Source organism: Chelonoidis abingdonii, chromosome 3 (genome assembly GCF_003597395.2).
Source record: "Chelonoidis abingdonii isolate Lonesome George chromosome 3, CheloAbing_2.0, whole genome shotgun sequence".
Classification (NCBI taxonomy): domain Eukaryota; kingdom Metazoa; phylum Chordata; order Testudines; family Testudinidae; genus Chelonoidis; species Chelonoidis abingdonii.
Window position 1 is genome coordinate 206214240 of NC_133771.1, and position 23578 is coordinate 206237817.

Genomic DNA, 23578 nt, shown 5'->3' on the forward strand with positions numbered 1-23578 from the left:
TACAATACTGTGAAGCTGTAACATGGGGGGCGGGAAAATAGAACACCTTTAAAAAATCCCATGCGGTGAACATTCCTTTATAAAACTATCACTGTGGTTACAGGTTTTCAAACACTCTGTGCATTCTAGCCATAGTCCATGAGGCTTCCACTATACATAACTATTTTACTGAACTAACTGAAATATATTTTAGCTAGGCTTAACACTTGAATCTGACTGTTTTCAAGAAAACAACATTAACAAAAAATGATTTAAAATAAATATCCATGTCCTTCAACTAAAGTGAAATGGCAGCATTCGTGTCCCATGAATCATTGACGATTTTGTTACTGTCTGATCTGCGTAGTGAACATTGACAGAACTAAATCCAAACTAATCTTAAAATCAGTTACACATAATGCCACCAACATCTACATTGCATCTTCATACAATAAGAAATGTAATCCATCTTAGTTACTGGGCTACCCTCAGGAGACTAACATTTGCAGACGCTATAGTCATGTTAGAAATGGGAAGTTATAAAAGGCTTTTTCATTGCTGTAGTATTGCTGAATTATTTCAGTCTCTTGCACAGGAAATACAAGGTATGTGAATCAGATGTAATCTAAGGGATACATTTGATATAGAATTGAAGGATGCAGGCCAGTAAAATCAAGGCCCAATCAATAAAACAATTCCATAATCACTGTATAGTAACCTGGGGCTATATATCTGTTGTTTACAGTCTACACTGCAAAGAAAAACCTGCAGTGCCATGTCTCAGAGCCCAGATCAATTGACTAGGCTCAGTTTGCAGAGCTAACAATATCAGTGTGTGTGTTCAGGCTTAGGCTGGAGTCAGGCTCAGAAACCGGCTGAGGGCTGAGGGTCTCGGAGCCCATGTTCCGGCTCAAGCGGGAACATCTACACTGCTCCACAAGCCTGAGCCCCAGAAACCCAAATCACCTGACTCAGGCTCTGAGACTCAGTCATGGGTTTTTCTTTGCAGTGAAGACATACCTTTGGTAATGGTAATTTGCCTTATACACTCTTCTCTTACAGATGGTTAGTAACCAGGTAGGCAGGGATTAACGTTATGGCTTCCATCTTGATTTAATTCTCTCCCCAGCCCTGAAAACATGAGTGTTAGGGTACCACCTTTCTAACTGCTGGTAACTGGACCCTGAGGCACTGCCCTCTGCCACGCTTCTTCCCCCAAAGCACTGCCCCCATCATTCGCTCCTTTCCCCCACCCCGTCGCTTGCTGGGTTGTCTCAAGGAGCCTGCCTGCACGTACATGGCGGCCCCAGCCGAGCAGGAGCTGGTGCGGGTTAATGACCTGGTGCCTCCCCTGATCCCGCAGTAACAGGAGTTTAGGTTTGAGTGCCATTTAGGGTTGCCAGATCCCCTTTTCGAACAGATTTTTCCAGTCGAAAACCCATCACCTGGCAACCCTAAAAGGGACCCAGACACAGAAGCCAAAAACTGGAATGTCTGGGTAAAACCCAGCTGGATGGCAACCCTAATGAGTGCAAGTATGCATGCACCCATACAGTCTCCTACAGGAAATCGTAGTTTTCTTAAAGATGGCCTCTTAGTAGACTGGCCAACGGTTTGAAAAATATCTGTTAAATGAAAGTGGTGTATTCAAAAAGTAAAATGGAAATTGAAGAACTTGAACTATCAAATATATTATCTTTAATCAATTCAGGATAGCTCTGTGTAATATATTGACAAACTGAATTGATCTAAATGAGGTTTAAATTTATGTAACCATACCTGTATTAGTGGTTTGTGCTGTAACTAGATCAACTTTAAATTGATTTAACAAAATTGCACTGCTGTAACTCACAGGCAAAGCTAAAGACTCACATTATGCTCTGATGCACCTGGATTACTCCAATGCAACTCCTGTTGATTTCAGAGGAGTCATTCTGTTTTTGCACTGGGGTAACTTGTAATGTTTTTGACACCACGTACTAGCATTTTGGTTGTGTGTGAGTAGCTGTATCTGCAGGCATCAGCTATGGGTTAAGACTGATTTCAGACAAAGACACGAGTGCAGACTGCCAACTTTATTGCAGGTGTGCTCAATTTATAAAAGAGCCACACCACAACTGACATGCCTTTGTACTGATATCTAGTTCTTCTTCCACATTGTTAAGCAGAACTTTAGGACTATCTTTAATTGTGCTGTCTGATGGATCCCAATAATATTACACAGGTGACATGAGACTCTGGCCCACTAACAGGATACATTTTCAATTATACATACAGAATTTAACCATTAAGTACCACGAACAGCTAAATCCAATGCATCAGGCTGAAAATTAACCTCTTAATGCACAGAGGAATATTCCTAACCAGATGGTAGAATAGTTCTTCTAAAGAGCAATGTAATAGATTGCTACGTTTATTTTGGTCAGGCTGTGGCTGTTTTGTGACCTCTTAACAAGATGAAAAGACAATAGGTTTTTGGTTAACACAGAGTTAGGAATTTTCTATGCACTGTACTTCAGCAGTGTAGTGGATAGCATAGACCAGGGGTAGGTAACCGACGGCACGCGAGCTGATTTTCAGTGGCACTCACACTGCCTGGGTCCTGGCCACTGGTCTGGGGAGCTCTGCATTTTAATTTAATTTTAAATGAAGTTTCTTAAACATTTTAAAAACCTTATTTACTTCAGTCTAGTTTACAATAGTTTAGTTATATATTAGAGACTTAGAGACTTTCCAAAAACTTTAAAATGTATTATTGGAACGTGAAACCTTAAATTAGAATGAATAAATGAAGTCTCGGCACACCCCTTCTGAAAGGTTGCTGACCCCTGGTATAGACAGAGGATTCCTTTCCCTCTCCCCACATGGCAGTATGACAGAACTCAGTTGCCAAAAATGGATATGTGTAGAGGGAAGAGACTGGTGCCAGATTACTATAGTGATATGGCTGTACAAGAACCTGAATAGGACAGATACTAATTCCAAATGTATCTCAGTCCAGGAACCTAGTCCAGAATTTTGTTGAGGCCAACACCTCAAAGTTCAATATTCTACCCCAGATTGAAAAAGTGAAGTCCCTTAGAACGTAAACATGACAAATGGTGGTCTGCTACCATGCTCATACTGCTTGGCTACCATAAGACAGCATTATTCTTCAGATAAATTGTTGGCTGGCCCAGCATCTGTATGAGTTAGAGCAGCCATGGGGCTGCTCTAGTTTAACCCAGTAGCATACAGATTAGAACCTTGGGAATGGAGGTTGTTCGTAACTCTGAAACATTTGTAACTCTATATAAAATGTTACGGTTGTTCTTTCAAAAGTTTACAACTGAACATTGACTCAATACAGCTTTGAAACTTTACTATTCAGAAGAAACACACTGCTTTCCCTTTATTTTTAGTAGTTTATGTTTAATACAGTACTGTATAGTATTTGCTTTTTTGTTTGTTTTTGTTTCTGCTGCTACCTGATTATGTACTTCTGGTTCCAAATGAGGTGTGTGGTTGACCAGTCAACTCGTAACTCTGATGTTCGTAACTGACGTTCTACTGTAGTCCCTAAAGGACCTTATGCTACCTGAGAATTTGTGAAACAGAGCTCTGTCCTTCACTCTGTGTTGTGGTGGAGAGTAGGCAGGAGACATCTTTTTTATGCAAGCTGAGAGCTCCTCCTGCCAGTAGAGTTCTCTGCTTGCTAATTACAGATTTTGCTTCCTTCGCACCACCTCAGCAGTGCCCAGGAGCCAGATCAGATGTGAGAATCTGGCTCATTATTTTTATGTATTCTTCAGAATCCAGAAACTATTATCTGTTTCAGCCCCACAGTGCTTACTGAAATTTCACAAGCTTTGAATCTGGAACACTCACAAGTGCATTAACCCAACAAGCTGTCTCTGTCATTTCAAACTAGACCTCATCAGAGGAATACACTTAATGGTGTCCGATGCCTACACAACTGGTGTGTGATTGGTATATAAGGGCAGAAGGTATCACTGCGATTATCTAGTTTGACCTCCTACATAATACAGGCCATTGGACTTCTCTGAGTAAGTTTTTGCTTTAAATCCAATAGCTGTGGCTGAACTAGAGAATATCTTTTAAACAAACATCCATCTTGATTTAAAAATTTCCAGTGATGGAGAATCCATGGTAAGTTGTTTCAATGGTTAATTACTATACTATTAACTCACTATTAAATATTTGCACCTTATTTCTAGTCGGAATGTGGTTAGCTTAAACTTCCAACCTTTGTCTGCTAGACTTAAGAGCCCTCTATTATCAAATTTCTGTCCCTCTGTAGGTTCTTAAACTGCAATCTGTTCACCCCTTAACCTTCTCTTTGAAAAGATAAATAGATTGAGCTCCTTGAGCCTTTCATTATAAGTCACATTTTTCAATTCTTTAAACATTCTTGTGGCTCTTCTCTGAACCCTGTCTAATTTTTCAACATTCTCCTTGAATTGTGGATGCCAGAATTAGCCACAATATTCCGCTGGTGGTTATACCACTGCCAAATACCAAGGTAATATAACCTCTCTGTTCCTACTTGATATTCCTTTGCTTATACATACAAGAAATGCATGCACTGTATTGAATCCAGTTTTAATATTAATATTCAAATATTAATATGAGTTTTCCATTACTGGTCCATGTTAAAGTGAATTTGCCAATGATCTGACTTTTTTGAGGGGGGTTGAAGAGAGAGAAGGGGAGAGGAGAACTAAACCCGAGTCACTATCCTGAAATGGTATGTTAGTATCCTATATGACTGCATTAGCAAAGTGTCCTCTTCACTCTTCCTTCCACTCTCGTACCTCTCTGTTTCTTCCTTTTCATCTTAGAGTTTCTGCTCTTTGAGGCAGGAACTCCATCTTCATCTATCTGACATAGCACATAAGTGTGCATGGGACTTTAAAAGGGCCATGCTACACTCACTCACTGAAGTCAATGGGAACCTTTCTATTGGCTTCACTGGACATTGGCTTGGAACTTAAGCAGACGTTACTAAGAGCAGGGCTTTACTCTGTCTGAAACTCTACTGTTAAGAGAGGGAAAGCAATCAACGCCCTTATGCGGGGTTGTATCTAGTACTCCTACTGGCACCTGGCATTGCAGTATCTGAGCACTGATATCAAAGGCTACACAGGTAAAGGGGGTAAACGGATATTCTCTAAGCAGCATGTTTTCTTTAGTTTCCGCACAGTCCAAAGCCTTTCCTAGGTGCTGTATTAAACCATAACAATAAAACATTCTAGATCGAGGTGGACTCAAGATCAGAAAAAATCCAGGTTCCCCAAGGCCCTGATTGTCTCTGCAGGAGGGATGTTTTTGCTATGCACATATGACTCTGCAGAAAGGCTTAGTTGTGAAGAACAGCCAGCTCTTAACAGGAGAAAGTTAAGGAAGAAGACTCTCAGCCAGTGGTTTAGCTGATGTAAAACTGGCATAGCTCCACTGAAGATAATGGAGCTAGGCAAATGTAGATCACTGGAGAATCTGGCCTGGCGTGTACCACCATACACAGGGGTGACTTCAGGCACCAGTACGCCAAGCCCGTGCTTGGGGCGGCAAGCTGCAGGGGGTGCACTGATGGTTGCCACGAGGGCGGCAGGCAGCTTGCCTTCGGCAGCATGCCTGCGGAGGGTCCGCTGGTCCCGCGGCTTTGGCGGACCTCCCGCAGGCGTGCCGCTGAATTCGCGGGACCAGGAACCTCCCGCAGGCAAGCTGCCAAGGGCAGCCTGCCTGCCATGCTTGGGGCGGCAACATACCTAGAGCCGCCCCTGACCATACAATCCAGATGTGTTTAAATCAGTCCTGACCTGCAACCTAGAGTGATTAGATGGAGAAAATGCAGTAGAGTAGTGAGAGGGATATCATCCTTCTGAATTTCTTCTCTGGTTTTCTTGAAAAGCTCACTCATGGTGGAAAGGGTCTAGATGACTGCATGACTATACCCTCAGAGGTGAGCAACGACATACCTGCTGCCATCTTGTTTGTTTCCAAGACAAGAGAAGAACACAAAATATGTGACCAACAGCTGCGATTGTTCTCTAAGTTGCAGAAAAAAAACAAAGGGCAAAAGGAAGTGAAAGAAAGCAGGGAGCAGTCCTACACACACCCCAACTCCTCTGATAAAATATTATGCTGCTGCCTAACTGAATGACTGAAGTAGCTACCTATCAGTTTTAACATAGTGATAATGCATCCTTCGCTTTGTTTGGATTTTTGGCATTTTCAATTTCGAATATTTTATAAAAACAACAACGCTGGAACTGTTTTGCTTTTAGCGATGGGTAAATAAGTGATCACTGCTCTCACAACTGCCTAAAGAGTAGTGGAAAATTCATGGAAATGTTAGTCATCTAGTTTCTTTGTGATGTTTCCAATGACTTAGACTTCAGGCCTGGCATTTTCTGCATTCAAGACTTATTGTAACAATATTCCCTTGGACACATTTGTATTAAAAGGGCAACAATTGTCACTACACTAACATCTCCTTCTACAGCTTGCTTAAGCACTCTGTATTTTCTCTCTTTAAATTATCACTTTCTTATTTGTATTGTGGCAGTGCCTACGTTGGGGACCCATTGTTAGGCACTGTATATAGATGACAAAAAGCTCTGAAGAATTTAGGGTAGGATTTTCAAAAGGGCTTAAAATGAGGGAGGGATAGCTCAGTGGTTTGAGCATTGGCCTGCTAAACCAAGGTTGTGAGTTCAATCCATTTAGGGAAGTGGAGATTGGTCCTGCTTTGAGCGCGGGTTGGACTAGATGATCTCCTGAGGTCCCTTCCAACCCTAATAATCTGTGATTCTGTAAAAACTAGCCTAATTTCTGCCCCCATAGAAGCCAAATGGTGAAACTCTCATTGACTTTAAAGGGAGCATGCTTCAGCCAACTCTGAGCTTTTGAAAAAAAAAAAATCACACCCTTATTATTAAAAAGTGTCTAAAGGGTGACAACAGGTGGATGCAACAAAAAGTCAAGGCAATAGGGAACAGTAAAAATGGAATAAAAGAGATATAATTTGACACCATTAAATCTGTTAACGTAAAGCACAGTGGTGGAGCTGATTGCAACTCAACCTGTAACACTAAAATCTGGAACTTCCAAATGTTTGACTATCACTATTTCAAATTTTCAGTATGTGATCACAAAGAAACAAATTTTTTTTTAAATAATATTTTGGACAGATTTGTGCCATACAAAAGTCACTTGAAATCTCTCATAATACCTCAGAAATTATGCACACAACATACTTATCTTTTCTTTTAACCACTCAAAAGAATTTACAAGCATAAAAGGAAACATTTAAACGCTAAAATTATTTTCTACCATTAGTTGTATTCTAATCACTTTTTTCAAACTAAGAAAACAATGAAAAATTGTAATATATAAAATAACATATTTAACTATGCAGAGAATTTTGAATGTCTTTGGTTTGAATGTCAGTTTATTTTTCCTCTTTTCTTTCCCCACAAGAAATTATAAAATATATATTCATACCACAATTTTCATTATGTTCTTGTTACATCAAGATATATTTGCTCAGCAGTCTGCCAAGATACTAACATCATACTTCTAGATTAATCTGTCAAACATCATATTCATTATTAAATCTATAGTTCAAAATTGTATACCTCATGTTATTTGTATACTTAAATTTCATGATGGTAGAACACAAAACACAGGAAGTTTTCAGACTTTTGAATAATGTTTTCATTCTGGAATTTTTCACACCAAATTTCCAGTTGTTATAATTTATTGATAAATTTGTATATTTAGTACAAGTGCTTAAAATTAAAACAAAAGCTCAAATGTTAAATACTAAATACTTAAGTTTATGCTCAAAGGTTAAATACTTAAGTTTATATTTAAAATAGCAATTGGGCTGGTTAACCAGATTTCTTTGTGGTAAAAGAATTCCAAGATGGAGCAAGATGTTGAAAAGCTTGGTGTTCTGAATACACAAGTGGTAGATGTAGATTATCTAGTAGCAGGTCATGATATGCATGTTCAAACCACGCGGGGGTACACTGAAATCAGCTCCCGAATGTAAAATAGAGTTGAGGTCTCTGCAATCATGAAGATCATCATCAGAACTTCAGCCTGGATTCTCACTTTCATGGGCAGTCAGTGTAAATAAGGACATAAAGTGATGTGACAGTACAGAACGCTGAAAAAACTAGGAGGTACAGCAATTTTAAAATCTTTTTTTCAAAGGAAGCAATGAGTTTGACAATAACCAGTGCAACAGAAAATTGGTGCATGAACCAAAATGGTGGTAAAGAAGAGCATAGAAAGTTCAAAAATTCTATTTTAGAAATAATGAGTAAATGATATCTGTGAGACCATGAATTGTGTAATTAAGAAACAAAAGATTGCTACTGAAAAGGATGGACAGATCCATGAATGATACAGCTACTGCAGGCTGTATCATCCATTCAGTGAAGTGGAATCCAGGGAAAGGACATAATACTGTTCATGGTCAATAGAAAGACTTCCATTTGGGCCACATTAGTCATGAGAGAATCCTGGTGCATCCAGCATGTGATATTTTGGGCACCAAATAATTTAAAAATGAATAGCAGGTATCGATACTTAAACAGATCTGTCGTTCATCTCTCTTCTTGGTGAATGGCAGATAAAGAACAATGATGAGGTTTAGACTGAATCCTGAATGACAATAGCAGCTAAATGAGACAAGGTGGGTGGGGTAATCTCTTTTATTGGATCAACTTCTGTTGGTCAGAGACAAGCTTTTGAGACACACAGAGCTCTTCTTCAGGAACCATTGTGTGTCTCGAAAGCTTGTCTCTCTCACCAACAGAAGTTGGTCCAATAAAAGGTACTATCTCACCCACCTTGTGTCTCTAATATACTGGGACCAACAAGGCTACAACTACACTGCAATAGCAGTTAAGTCATACGAGCAAGACTTATCAAGTTTACTCAACATTCAGAGTAGACAACCAGGTACTTGTAGATAAGAGGCAAACATGTAAAATCCTGACTACCCAAAAGCTGAGCAGAAATAGTGAAGAAGGATGGTAGATATAGATGACTGCTATAATATAAGTCCAAGAGGATAAGAAGGACAGCAAACATGAGACTGAGCAAAAGCCCAGTTAATAAAACCTTGAAATAATGTTATTTAGGTAGAACAGCTAACTTTTGCAAACCAAATTAAAGGAGCTTGAGAACAAAGTTTATGATCCTGCATGAAAGAAAAAGGTTGCTTACTGAAAAATAACTAGGCGTACCCACCTCAAAAAAAAGAGATTAGAAAATGTCACTGTGTAGCTAGCCATTATTCTTCTAATCTGTTTATACATTGCCCTTCATCTGTGTAACATGACACATGATGTCATTGGAAGAGCTGATTCCCTGTGATAAGTCCTCACTTAACTTGGTGGGTACTGGGCTGGTTTAAAAATAAAATAAAAATAAAAATTACAAAAAAGAAAGGAATTTCATTCAGTTTGAGTTAGACTTATTTTTCTTTTTAATTTGCCACTGAGTTGTTAGTAAAAATTTTCAAAACCAAAATTTGAATTTGGAAAAAATCCCCCATACGACTAAACTATCCAGTCAAAATTGGCAATGAAAAAACATACAAATTAATGGTGAAGAATGAACAAACAAAAGATTGGTCTCCAGAGTCCCCAGGGGCCACATTACAAACAATGATGACCAACCAACATTCAGAGGAAAAAAGTACAATAGTTGCCCTACTTTATCAAATCAAACACAATGACTGAAGACAACTGAACATGAAAGAGAAAACAGACAGAAACATGAAGATGGTAACCAAAATTGTAAATGAGGTAACATTTTTTGCTTTGTTTCCCTTAAGTTTCCAAAGAAACATTTTAAAAACCTAATAGTTTAAAAATGCATTTTTTTGTTTGAGAATCCACATGCTCTATTATGCTGTAGCAAAAGCAAAATATTAGATTAGCTTTGAAATTATTGGGACCTACCATCATTTTTTTTTAAAAAAGATTGATCTTTGTGCACTGATGAAGCTGTTTTTGTTTTTTTTTTAATTTTTCAACAGTCAATTGAGTGCTCATGGCTGGTATTATAGTATCAGCCATGAATAATGAAGACAACTGTTTATCCACAGAACAGGAACTTGCAATACAAACTACTCCAAAAAAAATACCACAAAAGTGCACTGATACAGAAAAGCCAATCCTTGGCCTCTCATTGTCACCCTTGATGACAGTGGCAATTAGTGCCAACTGAGAGTGTGGTCTGTATTGTGAACATTTACCCTCTGGGAAACTGGATTCAGCCCAAGTGCTCATTTCACACACCACTTGTCACCTAACAATATTTACATGGCTTAGAAACATTGTAGTGAGTTTCCCTTCCCCCACCAGCTCAGATCAAGAAAGGTATATTTGAGAGAGATGGCAGTTGGAGGTAGTGGTGTAATTCCTACTTTGCATGGATGTACTTGCACTGGCTCCATTCAAGCTAGCATGTTAAAAATAGTAGTATAACTGCGGTAGCATGGGCAGTGGGAGTGGTAGCATGGGCTAGCTGCCCCGAGTGGGTATGTACTTGGGGTGGCTAGCCCATGCCACTCCACTGACTGTGCTACCGTGGCATAGCAACTTGCAGCACATTGGCTCGAGTACACTACTACGTTTAGTGCACTTGATCAAGCAGAGCCAATGCCGGTAAATCTACACCATCTGGGAATAACATCCCTGGCTCCAAGTGTAGATGTAGCCTCCAGGAAATGGAAAGAGAAAGCATGTTTTTGTTTTGTGGCTTAGAATCATAGAATATTAGGGTTGGAAGAGATTGCAGGAGGTCACCTAGTCCAATCCCCTGCTCAAAGCAGGACCAACACCAGCTTTTGTTTTGTTGTTGTTTTTGAATGCTGCTGTGCTGTAGCAAGTCCTAGAAGGTAAGCTTCCAATGACTTCATTGGGCTTTAGGGCTGGCCCTATGGAAACAGGCACTGCCTGCCATATCAGGGCTCTGGCTGGACTATAGGACTGTAAACTAAGTTGACTCTTCTCCTTCATTCAGATAATCCTGATGCTACAACATTTTAAAAGTCTTTCTTAAACTAGTTTCAGAAGATTCAAGTCTGTTCTTTAAAAAAAAAAAAAAAAAAAAAAGTACTATCGCTTCCTGTTTTGGATTATCTTTTCCATTTCTTAATTACTGAACCAGTGCTTCAGAGTGGAACTGAAGTCCCTACAACTCAAGGTGTGATCTTCTAATGACAGGGAACACAAAAGGCCTGACCAGCAATGGTAATGGAGTATCCCATGGTAAATGTCAGGATACAGGTAAGAGCAGAGCTGGAGAGAGGGTTGACAAGGGTGGGGTGTTTATCTTAGTGTCCTGGACACATTCCAGCTCAAGAAATCACATTCCGCCTACCTCACATTGTCCTCTGTAGCTTTAATTAGATATAGTATTCTTTGATAACTTCCCATTTTAAACTGTTGGGGTGTTGCATGGTCCTAAAAACAGTTGCCGTATCCCACTACACATACTTTCCACTGGTAGACGAAACTATCTCTAGGAGATAAAGGTATGTGGATCAGGTGAGGCTTAGTTAATATTTTTTTTTAAAAAGGTCTGAGATCTTCAAATGGGAAATGCCTTTCAAAGAGCAAAATATTTTAATATTAGCTTTCTAGCTCTAGAACCTCTTGTTTAAATTCTTCCTGATGTCACAGCTTCAATGGAAGTGAATGTGATGGCTTCTTCAAAGCCCGTGTTTTTCATTTAAAAAAAAAAATCAGTATACAAATGAGACACTTCATGGGCAGTCTCTGGGTTAGCTTGAAGTAAGTTGGTATTTGATGCAACGGCATAATCACACTCCCAGCTGATTTTGTCTACACCCAAAGTTGCACTGGTTTAACTAAAGACGTGGTTTTTAAATGATTTTGTTAAAGCAGAGCAACTTCAGATGAACTCCTGTCCCACTGAAATCAATGACAAAACTTTTCATTTAATTCACTTTTGGTGTTTAAATCTGTTTTCTATGGAGTCAGCTGGCACCAAGCATGCCTGTACACAGATACAGTTTAAATCCACATATGCCAGGTTTAAACCTATTAGAGCATCTGCACAAGGGTTTGCACTGGTTTAACTAACTTCATTTTTAAAAACTGATTTAAGTTAAACTGGTGAAGATTCTGTATAAAGACAAGCCCTTATTTGCTCCATTGGAAGCCATCTCTCTCTTCAAAGTTGTCCCAAGAACAGAACTACAGGATTTCTTAAACTTAGAAATGAATTGCATTGGCAAGACTATTCTGGAAAATCACCAGGAATATTACACTTGCTTACCATTTTTATAAGCTAAAAAAGCTAAATTACTTTGCTTAAAGAAAGAATTGACAAGTCATTATTTCTCTTTGCATGACTGAGGTATGCTTCATCAAGTGAAGCTAAACTTTCCAGGGGACTGCTGTAAAATGCTTTTTCTTTGGCCAGGTCTACACTGCGACTTTAAATCGGTTTAATGGCCGATATACCGATTTAACGCTGTACCCGTTCACACGACGTCGTCATTAATATCGAGTTAAACGGCTCCTTAAATCGATTTCGGAACTCCTCCCAGACGAGAGGAGTAGCGCTAAATTCGATAGTGATAACTCGGATTAGGGTTCGTGTGGACGGAAATCGACGTTATTGGCCTCCGGGCGGCATCCCAGAGTGCAGCACTGACCGCTCTGGACAGCAATCTGAACTCGGATGCAGCGGGCAGGTAAACAGGAAAAGCCCCGCGAACTTTTGAATTACATTTCCTGCTTGCCCAGCGTGGAGCTCTGATCAGCACGGCTGGCGATGCAGTCTGAAATCGAAAAAGAGCTCCAGCATAGACCGTACGGGAGATACTAGGTCTGATCGCTGTATGGGGAGACAAATCTGTTGTATCCAGCTCCGTTACAGAACACGAAACGCCAAAGCGTTTGAATAAAAAACTGCAGGATACACAGCGCTGCGTGACAAGCGTAACGGGAAGCCAGAGACTCAAATGGACGCTCATGAAGGGAGGGAGGGGGTACTGAGGACTCCAGCTATCCCACAGTCCACAGCAGTCTCTGAAAATTATTTGCATTCTTGGCTGAGCTCCCAATGTCTGTAGGTTCAAACACAGTGTCTGGCGTGGTTCAGGGAACAGCTCCTCAGTTTATTTCCCCCCACCACCACGTGAAAAAAAAAAGGGAAAGATTGCTGTGCTATGGCGTTTGCTCAATGCACTCCGCGAAAAAGGCGCCAAAGGGTTGTCTGCTGCCTTCACAAAGGGAGGGGTGAGGCTGTACCCAGCACCACCCGGGGCAGTGTTTTCTGCCCCATCAGGCACTGTGCTCTCAACACGGAAGTGGGAACTATGGGATAGCTGAGGAACAGCTACCCACAGTGCACCGCTCCTGAAATCGATGGTAGCTTTGGACCATGGACGCAAACAATCGATTTCGGGATCTCACTGTGGACGCGCTAAACCGATTTTATTAGATCTGTTTTGTAATATTGGTTTAAGCTAATTCGAAATAATCGTGCAGTGTAGACGTACCCTTTGTATAAAAACCACTCCACAGTTCTAGTTAATCATAGGCCCTATGTGATCATTCTTCAGTATTCTTACATAGTGTGTTAAATGTAATAAACAAGAAAAAGAAATGGTCTGATCCTACATGAAAGTCCAAGGCTCTGGCATTAATACTTTAAAAATAAAGTTTAAAGATAGTTGATGTACTTGTACAACAACCTTTCAGAGTTCAGATGGGCTCACAAAATTCTTTGGGCTATGCTCTGGAACCCTTACTGGTGCTGGTAGGTACTTTCCAGTAGTCCCATTCGCTCCTGAGAATACGTGATCACTAACATGAGTCCAGATGGCAAGATTTAGCCCTTGTTTGTGGAGTTCCAAAAAAGATCAGTTCTTTCTCTGGTTATATTTCAACATCTACATGCAGCCAGTAAATCAACTGGCAAGATGATATTGACTGAAATACCAGCACTATGCAGACAATGCAGCTCTACTTAATCTTTCACCACATATATGACCATACAACTACCACCAAGATGGCCAAGTGGTTGGATGAGATCAGCTCATGGACAAACAACAACTGACTGAAGTGGAATGTGAACAAGACAAAGGTTATGTTGGTGGGCAGAGGAAAACACTTGGAATAAATGTGCATGGTGCAGCCTCCTTTGGCTGATGATACGCATCCAGAGTTAGTCAATTCTGCCTGTAGTTCAGGAGTGCTCACAATTCCTAGCTGATGCTAAACTCTTTACAAAGCAGCATTCACAATCAACGCTTCCTGTCACCACGGGTTGACTAGAAGATTGTCCCATTCTGGCAGATATTGACCCTAGCCTTGGTTATATTCACCTTCCTTACCTGGAATAAAATATTATGATATACCCAGGCATGAAGACATCAGCCCTTAGGAAACTCCAGCTAATACAGAGCACTGTAGCACATCTCCTAAACAACACAAGCTATGGCAAGCATGTCAAACCTGTCCCTGCTCTCTACACTAGCTTTCCCAAGAGTATCCAATCAAGTTCAAGGTCTTGGTATTTACCTTGAAGGTGGCATATCTAACAGATCACCTAAAGCTCCAGGATGAAGACCAGGGTGAACAACTCCACTTTTCCAGCACAATGGAACACTCTATCAGATGGCAGGAAACACAATCCGAGGGCCAGTCAGAATCTTTGCATCAAACTCCCACAGAAACTAAGGACCCTCATAAACCTCACCACCTCCTCCAAGTGTAGGGTACATTCCTTCAACCTGCCTTTTCGAACACACACAGAGCAGCATGTACCCTTAAACAGAAACTAAACATCCTGACCAAAACAAAAACTTGCACTCTGCTTGCAAGTCTCTGAGGAGAGGATGAGAGAAATGAACCAAACATGACAGAAGTCAGTCATGTTGCTTCAGGCACTATTGGAAGGCACTCAGATACTACGGTTGATCGAGCAGATCACGATTTAGTGCCTTAAAATCACTTATGAAGAGTGCTTGCTTATCACTCATTTTATTTAACAGGCCAATGGCTGTCTGAAAGCTATCAATGGAAAAATCTAACACAAAGATTTTCAAAGATGCCTATGTGATTTTGATGCCCAATCCTCTTTAAAATTAATAGGAATTAGGGCAGGGTTTCTTAAACAGGGGTCACTGCTTGTGTAGGGAAAAAGCCCCTAGTGGGCTGGACCGGTGTGTTTACCTGCCCCGTCCGCAGGTCCGGCCAATTGCAGCTCCCACTGGCTCCAGGCCAATGGGGGCTGTGGGAAGCTTGGCCTAGAGCAATGATCCGCGGCCAGTGGGAGCCGCGATCGGCTGGACCTGCGGACAGGGCAGGTAAACAAATCAGCCCAGCCCTCCAGGAGCTTTCCCTACACAAGCGGCGACCCCTGTTTGAGAAACCCTCAATTAGGGTCCAAATCCTCAGCCTAAAAGTCTCCAAAAATATACAGCAATCCTGTTTAGATTGATAGAGCAACTGAAGAATTTTGTGGTATGTTACTGTGTATCCGAATGGATATCTTGTTGCATTTTGATTAAATATTCCTAAAGAGTAGTAAAAACGACAAAGCAGCACGCTTACGTACACATTATAAAGACTGAAACACTTCCTACCAGACAGCAGAGAACACACCAACATTTTAAGAACTCTTCCTCCTCCCCTGCCGACCCCTTATGCCAGGAGTCCTCAAACTGGGGGGGGGGGGTCAGGACCCCTCAAGGGTTTGTTAGGTTATTACATGAGGGGTCACAAGCTGTCAACCTCCACTGCAAACCCCACTTTGCCTCCAGCATTTATAATGGTGTTAAATATATAAAAAGTGTTTTTAATTACAAGGGGAGGAGTCGCACTATGTGAAAGGGCTCACCAGTACAAACGTTTGAGAACCACTGGACTATAACCTATGGAATTGATTCTGGTAATACTTTCTACAAATTAGCAATCTCACCATCTGTGTTATGAAACTGACCTAGGAACTTTCTCCATAGCTGTATGTATAACAATCTTTTAACTACAATACTCTGTCTTCTCTTTTTAGGTAAATCTTAGTTTAGTTTATAAGAATTGGCTATAAGCATGTATTTGGGTAAGATCAGAAAAACTCATGGATCTGGTGGGTGATGTGTCTGATCTCTTGAGACTGGCAGAACTTTATGTATGGCGAACAAGACTAAAAGTAATTCTCATCATATTTGACTTGGCTATGTGGGAGGAAGCCCAGGAGATCTGTGCTTTAGTATCTTGATAACCAGTAAGGTGTTGTAGAAGCTGTTTTGTGGCTGGCTTGGTGAATCTAATTATTAGAATAAGACACCAGTTTTGGGAATTGTCTACCCCATAATTTTCAGTTTGCCCTGATTGAGCATGGCCCCTCCAGGCACCATGGTCACATAGACGAGAAGGGACCATCATGATGATCTAGTTTGACGTTCTGCACATCGCAGGCCACAGAACCTCACCCACCCACTCCAGTAACTGAGCCAGAGATTAAGGGTGAATTTCAGAAGTCCTCAGATCATGGTTTAAAGACTCCAAGTTACAGAGAATTCACCATTTACACTAGTTTAAACCTGCAAGTGACCTGTGCCCCAGGCTGCAAAGGAAGGTGAAAACTCCCCTAGGGTCTCTGCCAATCTGACCCAGGGAAAAATTCCTTCCCAACCCCAAATATGGCAATCAGTTAGACCCTGAACATATGGGTAAGACCCACCAGGCAGATATCTGGGAAAGAATTCTCTGCAGTAACTCAGTGCCCTCCCTATCTAGTGTTCCATTACTGGCCACTGGAGCTATGTGCTGCTAGCAGTCACAAATTGGCTATATGCCATTGTAGGCAGTCTCATCATACCATCCCCTCCATAAACTTATCAAGTTCAGTCTTTCAGATATAGTTATGGACACACCTGTTAATAATTACAGCAATTCTAACAATGTGTTGTAAGATAAATTGTATGTTAAAGGACTGCCACAGGAAACAAGAAAGGAAACTGGCATTGGAACATGCCACCTTATTCCATCAAGTTTGCTATAGAATCTTCATGAGTAAATAGGGAGCCAGTCCTGTAAAACAGTGCTCAGATTACTTAACGGGGATACTTGCGTAAATAAGAACTATCCTCTGAAGTAATGTTTTGCTGGATCGGGTCCTAAGTTTAGCAGCAACAAAATGTGTGCTGGAGAATAGAATAAAATACTTATAACCCATCTGTCTCTGGTATTATGAAACTATCTTTGCTTGAAAAATTCCAAAAGCTACTCATCAGCTATTTGTACTGAAGTGTTAGTGAAAGCACAATATAAATCCATAGAGTGCATCCCTGAACACAAGAAGGCTTGGGTGTGTTTCTCCAGTTAATATAAACCAACAGTAGTACAACGGTGAGTCAAGCCCATTGTCTCTCTTTGCAGCAGTAGTAACACCTGTGCTTCTACACACAGCACATCCCTGGCAGGAGCAGCAAAGTAATATGACTAGGGCTGAATCAGTGTTTTCTCTCCAGTGCTGCTGCTACCAGAACATTGTGGTCAGCAGTGGAGGCACACCACCTACCAGATGGCTTGGAAATGGACACACATGTAGGGAGAACAGCAAGAATAAAAAGAAGAATGGAGGGAGAAGCAAATTGTTTAAGGGTGAGAGTTTTATCTGAAATTCTTTCATCTACCAATCTAATTGATGATGAGAGTTAATTGGAGGGCAAAAAGAAGTCAGACATAAAACCTCACTTCTAAAATGCTGGAATCTCTTCCGTTATTTGAAAGAGCAAGGGGTAAAGGAAGGAATAGATTCTCCCAAAGAGACTGAATTATAGGCCTTTACATATAAATATAAAATACCTTTATTTACAGTCTGTAAATCTGTAGCCACACTTGAAGTCCATAAGGCCTGATTCAGAAGGCATCCTTATGTAGGAAAGGCACTTAAGAATGTACTGAATCATTTCCCTTTAGTCCTGAATTCCCATTCACAAATATAGGGCCAAATTTTTGCTCACCTGACTCATTCAAATCATTCTACTGACATTCCAAAGTGTCATAGTCTATATTAGTCATAAAGTAGAAAATATCATTTTAATTTGCCCTCTTAGTGATACCAATGATTCAGGTCAGAGTTTAAAAGTGTTAAAAATGTTGGTATACCTGCAGGTTTTGATGCAAATTTTCCTACTCAGTTACATTTCAAAATGGTTGTGGCACAGAAAGTTCCTTCTTGGGTATGACAAGTTGTTTGTGCATACAACAGATTTTATCAAAAGAAGAATTTATCTAATCATATAGTTCCACTACATAAGTAGCTTTTATTTTCTCTTCACAGCACTAGCAGAGCAGCAAAGACAGAATACCAAAAATCAATAAAAGAAAGAGTAGGCACTGAATGATTTCAGGACACCTTTCCATAACCCTCGGCTATACAGGATCACAGAAGAACAACCTGGATAACTGTATATATTGAGCAAGCTAAACAACTATGCATATAATCAAGCTGACTGCTGTTACATATGTATGAATTTTATCAACCAGTTGAAAAAAAATTATAAAAAAACTAACAGCAACCTGATTTACTACCTTTTATTTGTAACAACCGATCTATCTGTTATGGTTCTCTTTACTTTCTACATTCACTTTTCACATAGGAATTCAGTAAGGGAGCAGCACACACCTGGTGCTTTAACAGCACAAAATAATTGTTACCAGAGCAAACTTTTAAAAAATAAAAATACCCATGAAAACATCTGCCCAGTAACATTCTGAAATGCAATTTTTTTAGAGCAGGTTACAATATTTTTTGGCTAGAGGATGAATCCCTGCAAGTTATGAAAGCAACAGACTGATAAATTTCCATCTGTTCAAATATTCACCATGGTTTGATATACTCTCTGTCCTTAATGTCTGTTACAGAGATGCTCTCCCAAATACATAACTGCAAAATCAATTCAGTTGGGAAGTACATAAAACATTTTAGGCTACAAAAGGGAAAACATTATGAAAAATACTGAACTGCTAAACCCATCATGTGCTTAAAGGCACAGACTTCTTTTATTACAGATAATTTTATAAAACAGGATATAGGGACTTCTTGGAAGTCAACAAATTTTAACAGCAGCTGGTCAACTAAATAGATACTAGTTTACTACAATTTTCTGAAGAGGATGACTTTTCCTTTCTTTCACCCTTATCCCTATGTAGTACTTTCTCAAAGAACTCCTTTGAGAAATGGTATCACCTAATGTTTCCATTTGCCCAGATGTTTTCCTCATTAGCCTGTCAGGAAAGGCAAATACAGGGTAATTCTAATGATAGAAAACACCTCATAAAAAAACCTCTCCAAATTTACTTTTCCACAAAACATAATTTTACGGCACTTCATGAACCCATGTGGAAAGCAAGCATCGTTTACAAAATATTATTACTAGAAATCTTAAAGATATTAAAAAACTGGAATGTCAGTCTAGTGATAAAATTTCAGTGTATAAGACAGAATTCAACCATGGACCTTATTCAAGGCACTTTGCTCAGTTCTGACTTCCATTTAGTTCAACAGGAAATGGTCTGAGCAACAGCCTGATCCTGCAATGTAGAATGCATGGGTGGACTGCTACGTTTGCAGAGACCCACTGAAGCTAGTGATTTCACATTGAGCATTGCAGAATAAGTACCCAAGGGGAATAAGGAGTGCTGAATAGGAAGCCCTGTCCTCTATTAACTAGGAAGAAGAAAGAAGTGATTTTAATATAGTTATACTTAAATTTAAGATTATTAATTATATATTTCCTCTCAGTTCTCTGCACAATATATAAGATTTTCATTTTTTCTATACCTGCATTTAGACAGAAAAAAAATTAACCAATCAGTATAAAAATCCACTTTATTAGAGATTTAAGATGTATTCAATTTGATCTTACATCTTCCACTATTGGTCTCAAGTCATTGTAAATAGCTGGCAACAGAAGAACAGGAAAGCCCAAGAAACAGTGCTCTAACATTCACTGAGATCATTTCCAGGGGCATCACTCATTTAGTCCCAAATTACTGGTGTTACACACATATTTTGTCCTTTTATTGTTGAAATGAAAATTATTTCTGTTAGCAGCAAAGAATCACGAAGTTGGGTTAGAGAGAGTGTTATTTACACTGAAGTGTGAAATTGAATTATTTTTGGTGTTTTTCACTGGGGTCTTTTCCACAGCTCACATCTCACCTTTGAGCCTTGGCACATGGAGAGGTCTGCTTTCATCATTTACACGAAAATGACATTAATAAGTCAGCAAAAATACAGCAACTCTCTCCAGAAGTTTCTGAAATACTTGCAACTTTACCAAATCATACGAGAAAAACTGGGAGCTACTTCCATCTACTTCTCCCCCACTCCACTCCTGCCCCCATCCCAAGGCAATATGAATGCAACTAGCAGTTTAAAAAACTAGTTTGATAAAAGTGGGTGTGGGAATAGCTAGACAAGTCGCAAGTCGGGATAGAATGGCTGTGACAAGCAGGAGAGAGAGGGCTGGGAAGGAGGAGCAGAAACGATGGGTGGGGAAGACGGGGGCGTGGGGTTGCAGAGATTTCAGCCCAAGTTGGCCCTGGTAGCTTCACAACACCCCTACATCTCATTTAGTCTGATGCAGGCCCCCTGAATTCGCACCTTCTCAGCACAAACACGAGGCTCTGGTTGCCACTCTGCACGAATTCAAACACTCCGTCTCCGTTGTCAGGCTGGAGACGTGACAATCATCCGAGGGCAGCAGCATTTATAGGGCGTGGGGGTAATCAGGAAGGAGGCGATTCAAGCTTCCCTCTCCCCCCGGCCCATTCCTAGGGGCATCACTGCACGTGAACAGCAGCAGCACACGCGCCCTTAAGGGTGCGTGTGTCAGGCCAGGTCCCAGCACCGGCACCTGTCACATGGACCCGGGGACATCGCGCAGCCCCAGGTTCGCGCCACCCATGGGGGCACTTTCAGAGGGCTGCCTCCAATCCGGCTTCAGGAGGGCTGCAGGCCCACCCACGCCTTTAGTTTTGCTGAGGGGCGGCGCCTCGCCCCCAAACGCATCAAGCAGGCTCCCCCCCACCACCCCTCTTTCCCCGGGCCGGAGCCACACGCCAGCGCTGCAAACACCTGGAAACGCCCCTGCCTCTCCCCCCTCCCCGCGGGCGGGACTCACCTGCGGCTGGCCCTGGGTGCTGTTGGCCGGCGGGGGATCGGGCTTGGCCCGCAGCACGGTGATGTGCAAGGTGAGCAGCAGGAGCCCCAGTAACAGCAGCAGCTCCGCCGCCAGCCGCACCATCCTCTTGAAGCGGGCGGCTTTAGGGCCCCGCAGGAGCGGCGGCAGCAGCCGGGGGGGAGGAGGAGGAGGAGCCGCCGCCGCCTGAGCAGCCCCGGCAGGAGTAGCAGCCCCGCCGTCGGGCCGGGCCGGGTGGGGATGGCGCCGCGGCACGCTGGAGCCACGTTCGGGACGGGAGGCCCGGGGGCGCAGATTTGCCGAAGAGGGAGCGCGGGCGGCTTGCCTGGCTATGCTCAGCGGGCAGGGTAGGCGGGGCCGGGTCCTGCTGCGGGGGTCGGGGGCAGCCCCGCGCTCCGGGTCGCATGGCTCGCAGGGGGTTCGGGGGGGCTGAGGGAGCAGTGCGGGGCGCCTGCAGCCCGGCGGGAGCTGCGGGGGCCCGGGCCGCGCTCCGCATCCAGGGGGAGGCGAACGGGGAGCGGCCGCTGGGCTCCCTCACATGGCGGGGCCGGTGCCGGGACACCGCGGGCTATTGCTGCAGGCTCAGCGGAGGGGAGGCCGCTGGCTTCCGCCAGCTGCGGGGCTTGCTTCTCCCTAGCCCCCCAGCCTCACTTCACTGCACGGGCTAGGAGCCCCTCCCCTCCCCCCGGACACTGCACGGGCTGGGGGCCGTCTCGTACTCCTCACACTGCACGGGCTGCGCTAGCCCCCTCACACTGCACTGCTGCACCCCCAGTTCCCCTTACACTGCACGGGCTGGGGGCCCCTACCCCCCGCTGAGTCTGCACGGGCCCTCTCGTACCCGTCACACTGCACGGGTTGCGCTAGCCCCCCTCACACTGCACTGTTGCACCCCAGTTCCCCGTATACTGCACGGGCTGGGCGCCCCCCCCCAGTTCCCTTAATACTGCACGGGCTGAGCGCCCCCCCTCACACTGCACGGGCTGCCCTAGCCCCTCAGTCTCCCTTACACTGCACTGCTGCGCCCCCAGTTCCCCTTACAGTGCACGGGCTGGGCGCCCCCGAACCCGCTGCGCGATCTCTCGCTCTTCCCCTGACACTGCACGGGCTGCGCCCCCTTCCCAGGCAGTGCCCTACCGACCCCTTTATAGGCTGCTCTTAGGCACGGCTTTATCCCCCGAGCCCTCTGACAGCCGGATCCCAGGGCGGATGGCTCCCTTCCTGCCCCGGAGCGGGGTGACTCCCCTCTGCGCCCAGCACTGGCCCCGGGGGCTGAGTTTAGCTCTGAGCTTGAGGTGCTGGAGCCCCGCTCCTCCTTCTCTTCCTGCCGGTGCTGCGGGCTGCAGCCGCGGGGACACTCATCTCGGCAGGGCGGCGGCAACTTCCCTTTGCCCTCATGCTGCTGCGGGCTCCTGCTGCCCTTTCATCCCGCTGCCGAGCGGCGGGCAGGCGGGCGCTGCAGGTTTCTCCCCTGCTGGGTTAATCCGGGGTAGATTGGTGCCTGTCCCCTCCTCCTCCTAGGAGCTAAACTCCCAGTGCCGCAGCAGTAGCAGCAGGGGGACTGGACTGCAGAGCGTTAGCGATCCGCTCTGCTTGCGCTCTGGATACCTGGCTCCATCTCTCTGTCTCTCTCCTGCAATGACCCTAGGCCAGCTCCTCTCACTCTCTCCTGCCACCGGGTGTGTGTATGATTGCAAGCGGCTGGCCCTCCTCTTCTTCCAGTCCAGCTTTCTCTCCCTCTCTTTCTCTTTCGAGAGGAGTGAGCGCTGTGAGCGATGCTTTTATACTGCGCTCGCTCTCTCTCCGTTGTCCCCTTTCCCCCTCCCACCTTCCCCTTCTTAAGCCTCCTGTTGCAGCCTGATCTCTTTTCCCCACTGCCCGTGGCTCTGCTGGCTGCTCCTCATTGATTCCCTGTGCAGCCTTGCCTTGCCTTTCCTCGCCTCACCTCATCTGCAGCCAGCACTCTTACTTCTCTGCTCTAGGAAAGGAGGCAGTGGGCACAATTCTCTCGCTTCCCTGCACCTTTCATAAGCATTTATACTAGAGCAAAGTGGGCATAAAACCCCACCAAAACAGAATGGAGGCATTGTATATGCACTTTGGACTGGTGCAAATAACTATGCAATGTGTAGGGCAACAGAGAATGCAAACATTTTATATTCCTCACTCCCTGCTTTGCTCTCAAGAATTTATAATTAGCCTGGAAAAATGGGAAGTGTGTCCCTAGGGTTAAAATTAGTTTTCATTTTTCAAAAAAATAAGGGCTGTGTCTTCAGCTGGCGTAAATCAATGCAGGCTGATTTCACAAGGTGAAGATCTGGTCCAATATGTGAGTTGTTTGTTTTGAAGTTATAAAGTTACCAAACAAAATGGTAGTGT

The 23578-nt window shown here is 43.1% G+C and overlaps 1 protein-coding gene across 1 annotated transcript in view; it reads right to left on the reverse strand.

Moving 5' to 3' along the window:
* ISM1 (isthmin 1) overlaps positions 1-21304 on the reverse strand; it is a 50012-nt gene extending 28708 nt beyond the window's left edge. Inside the window, exon 1 of the mRNA XM_032789838.2 lies at positions 21182-21304. Within this exon, the coding sequence (XP_032645729.1) occupies positions 21182-21304 (123 nt within the window). The remainder of the gene's footprint in view (positions 1-21181) is intronic.
* Positions 21305-23578: the final 2274 nt, after the last annotated feature.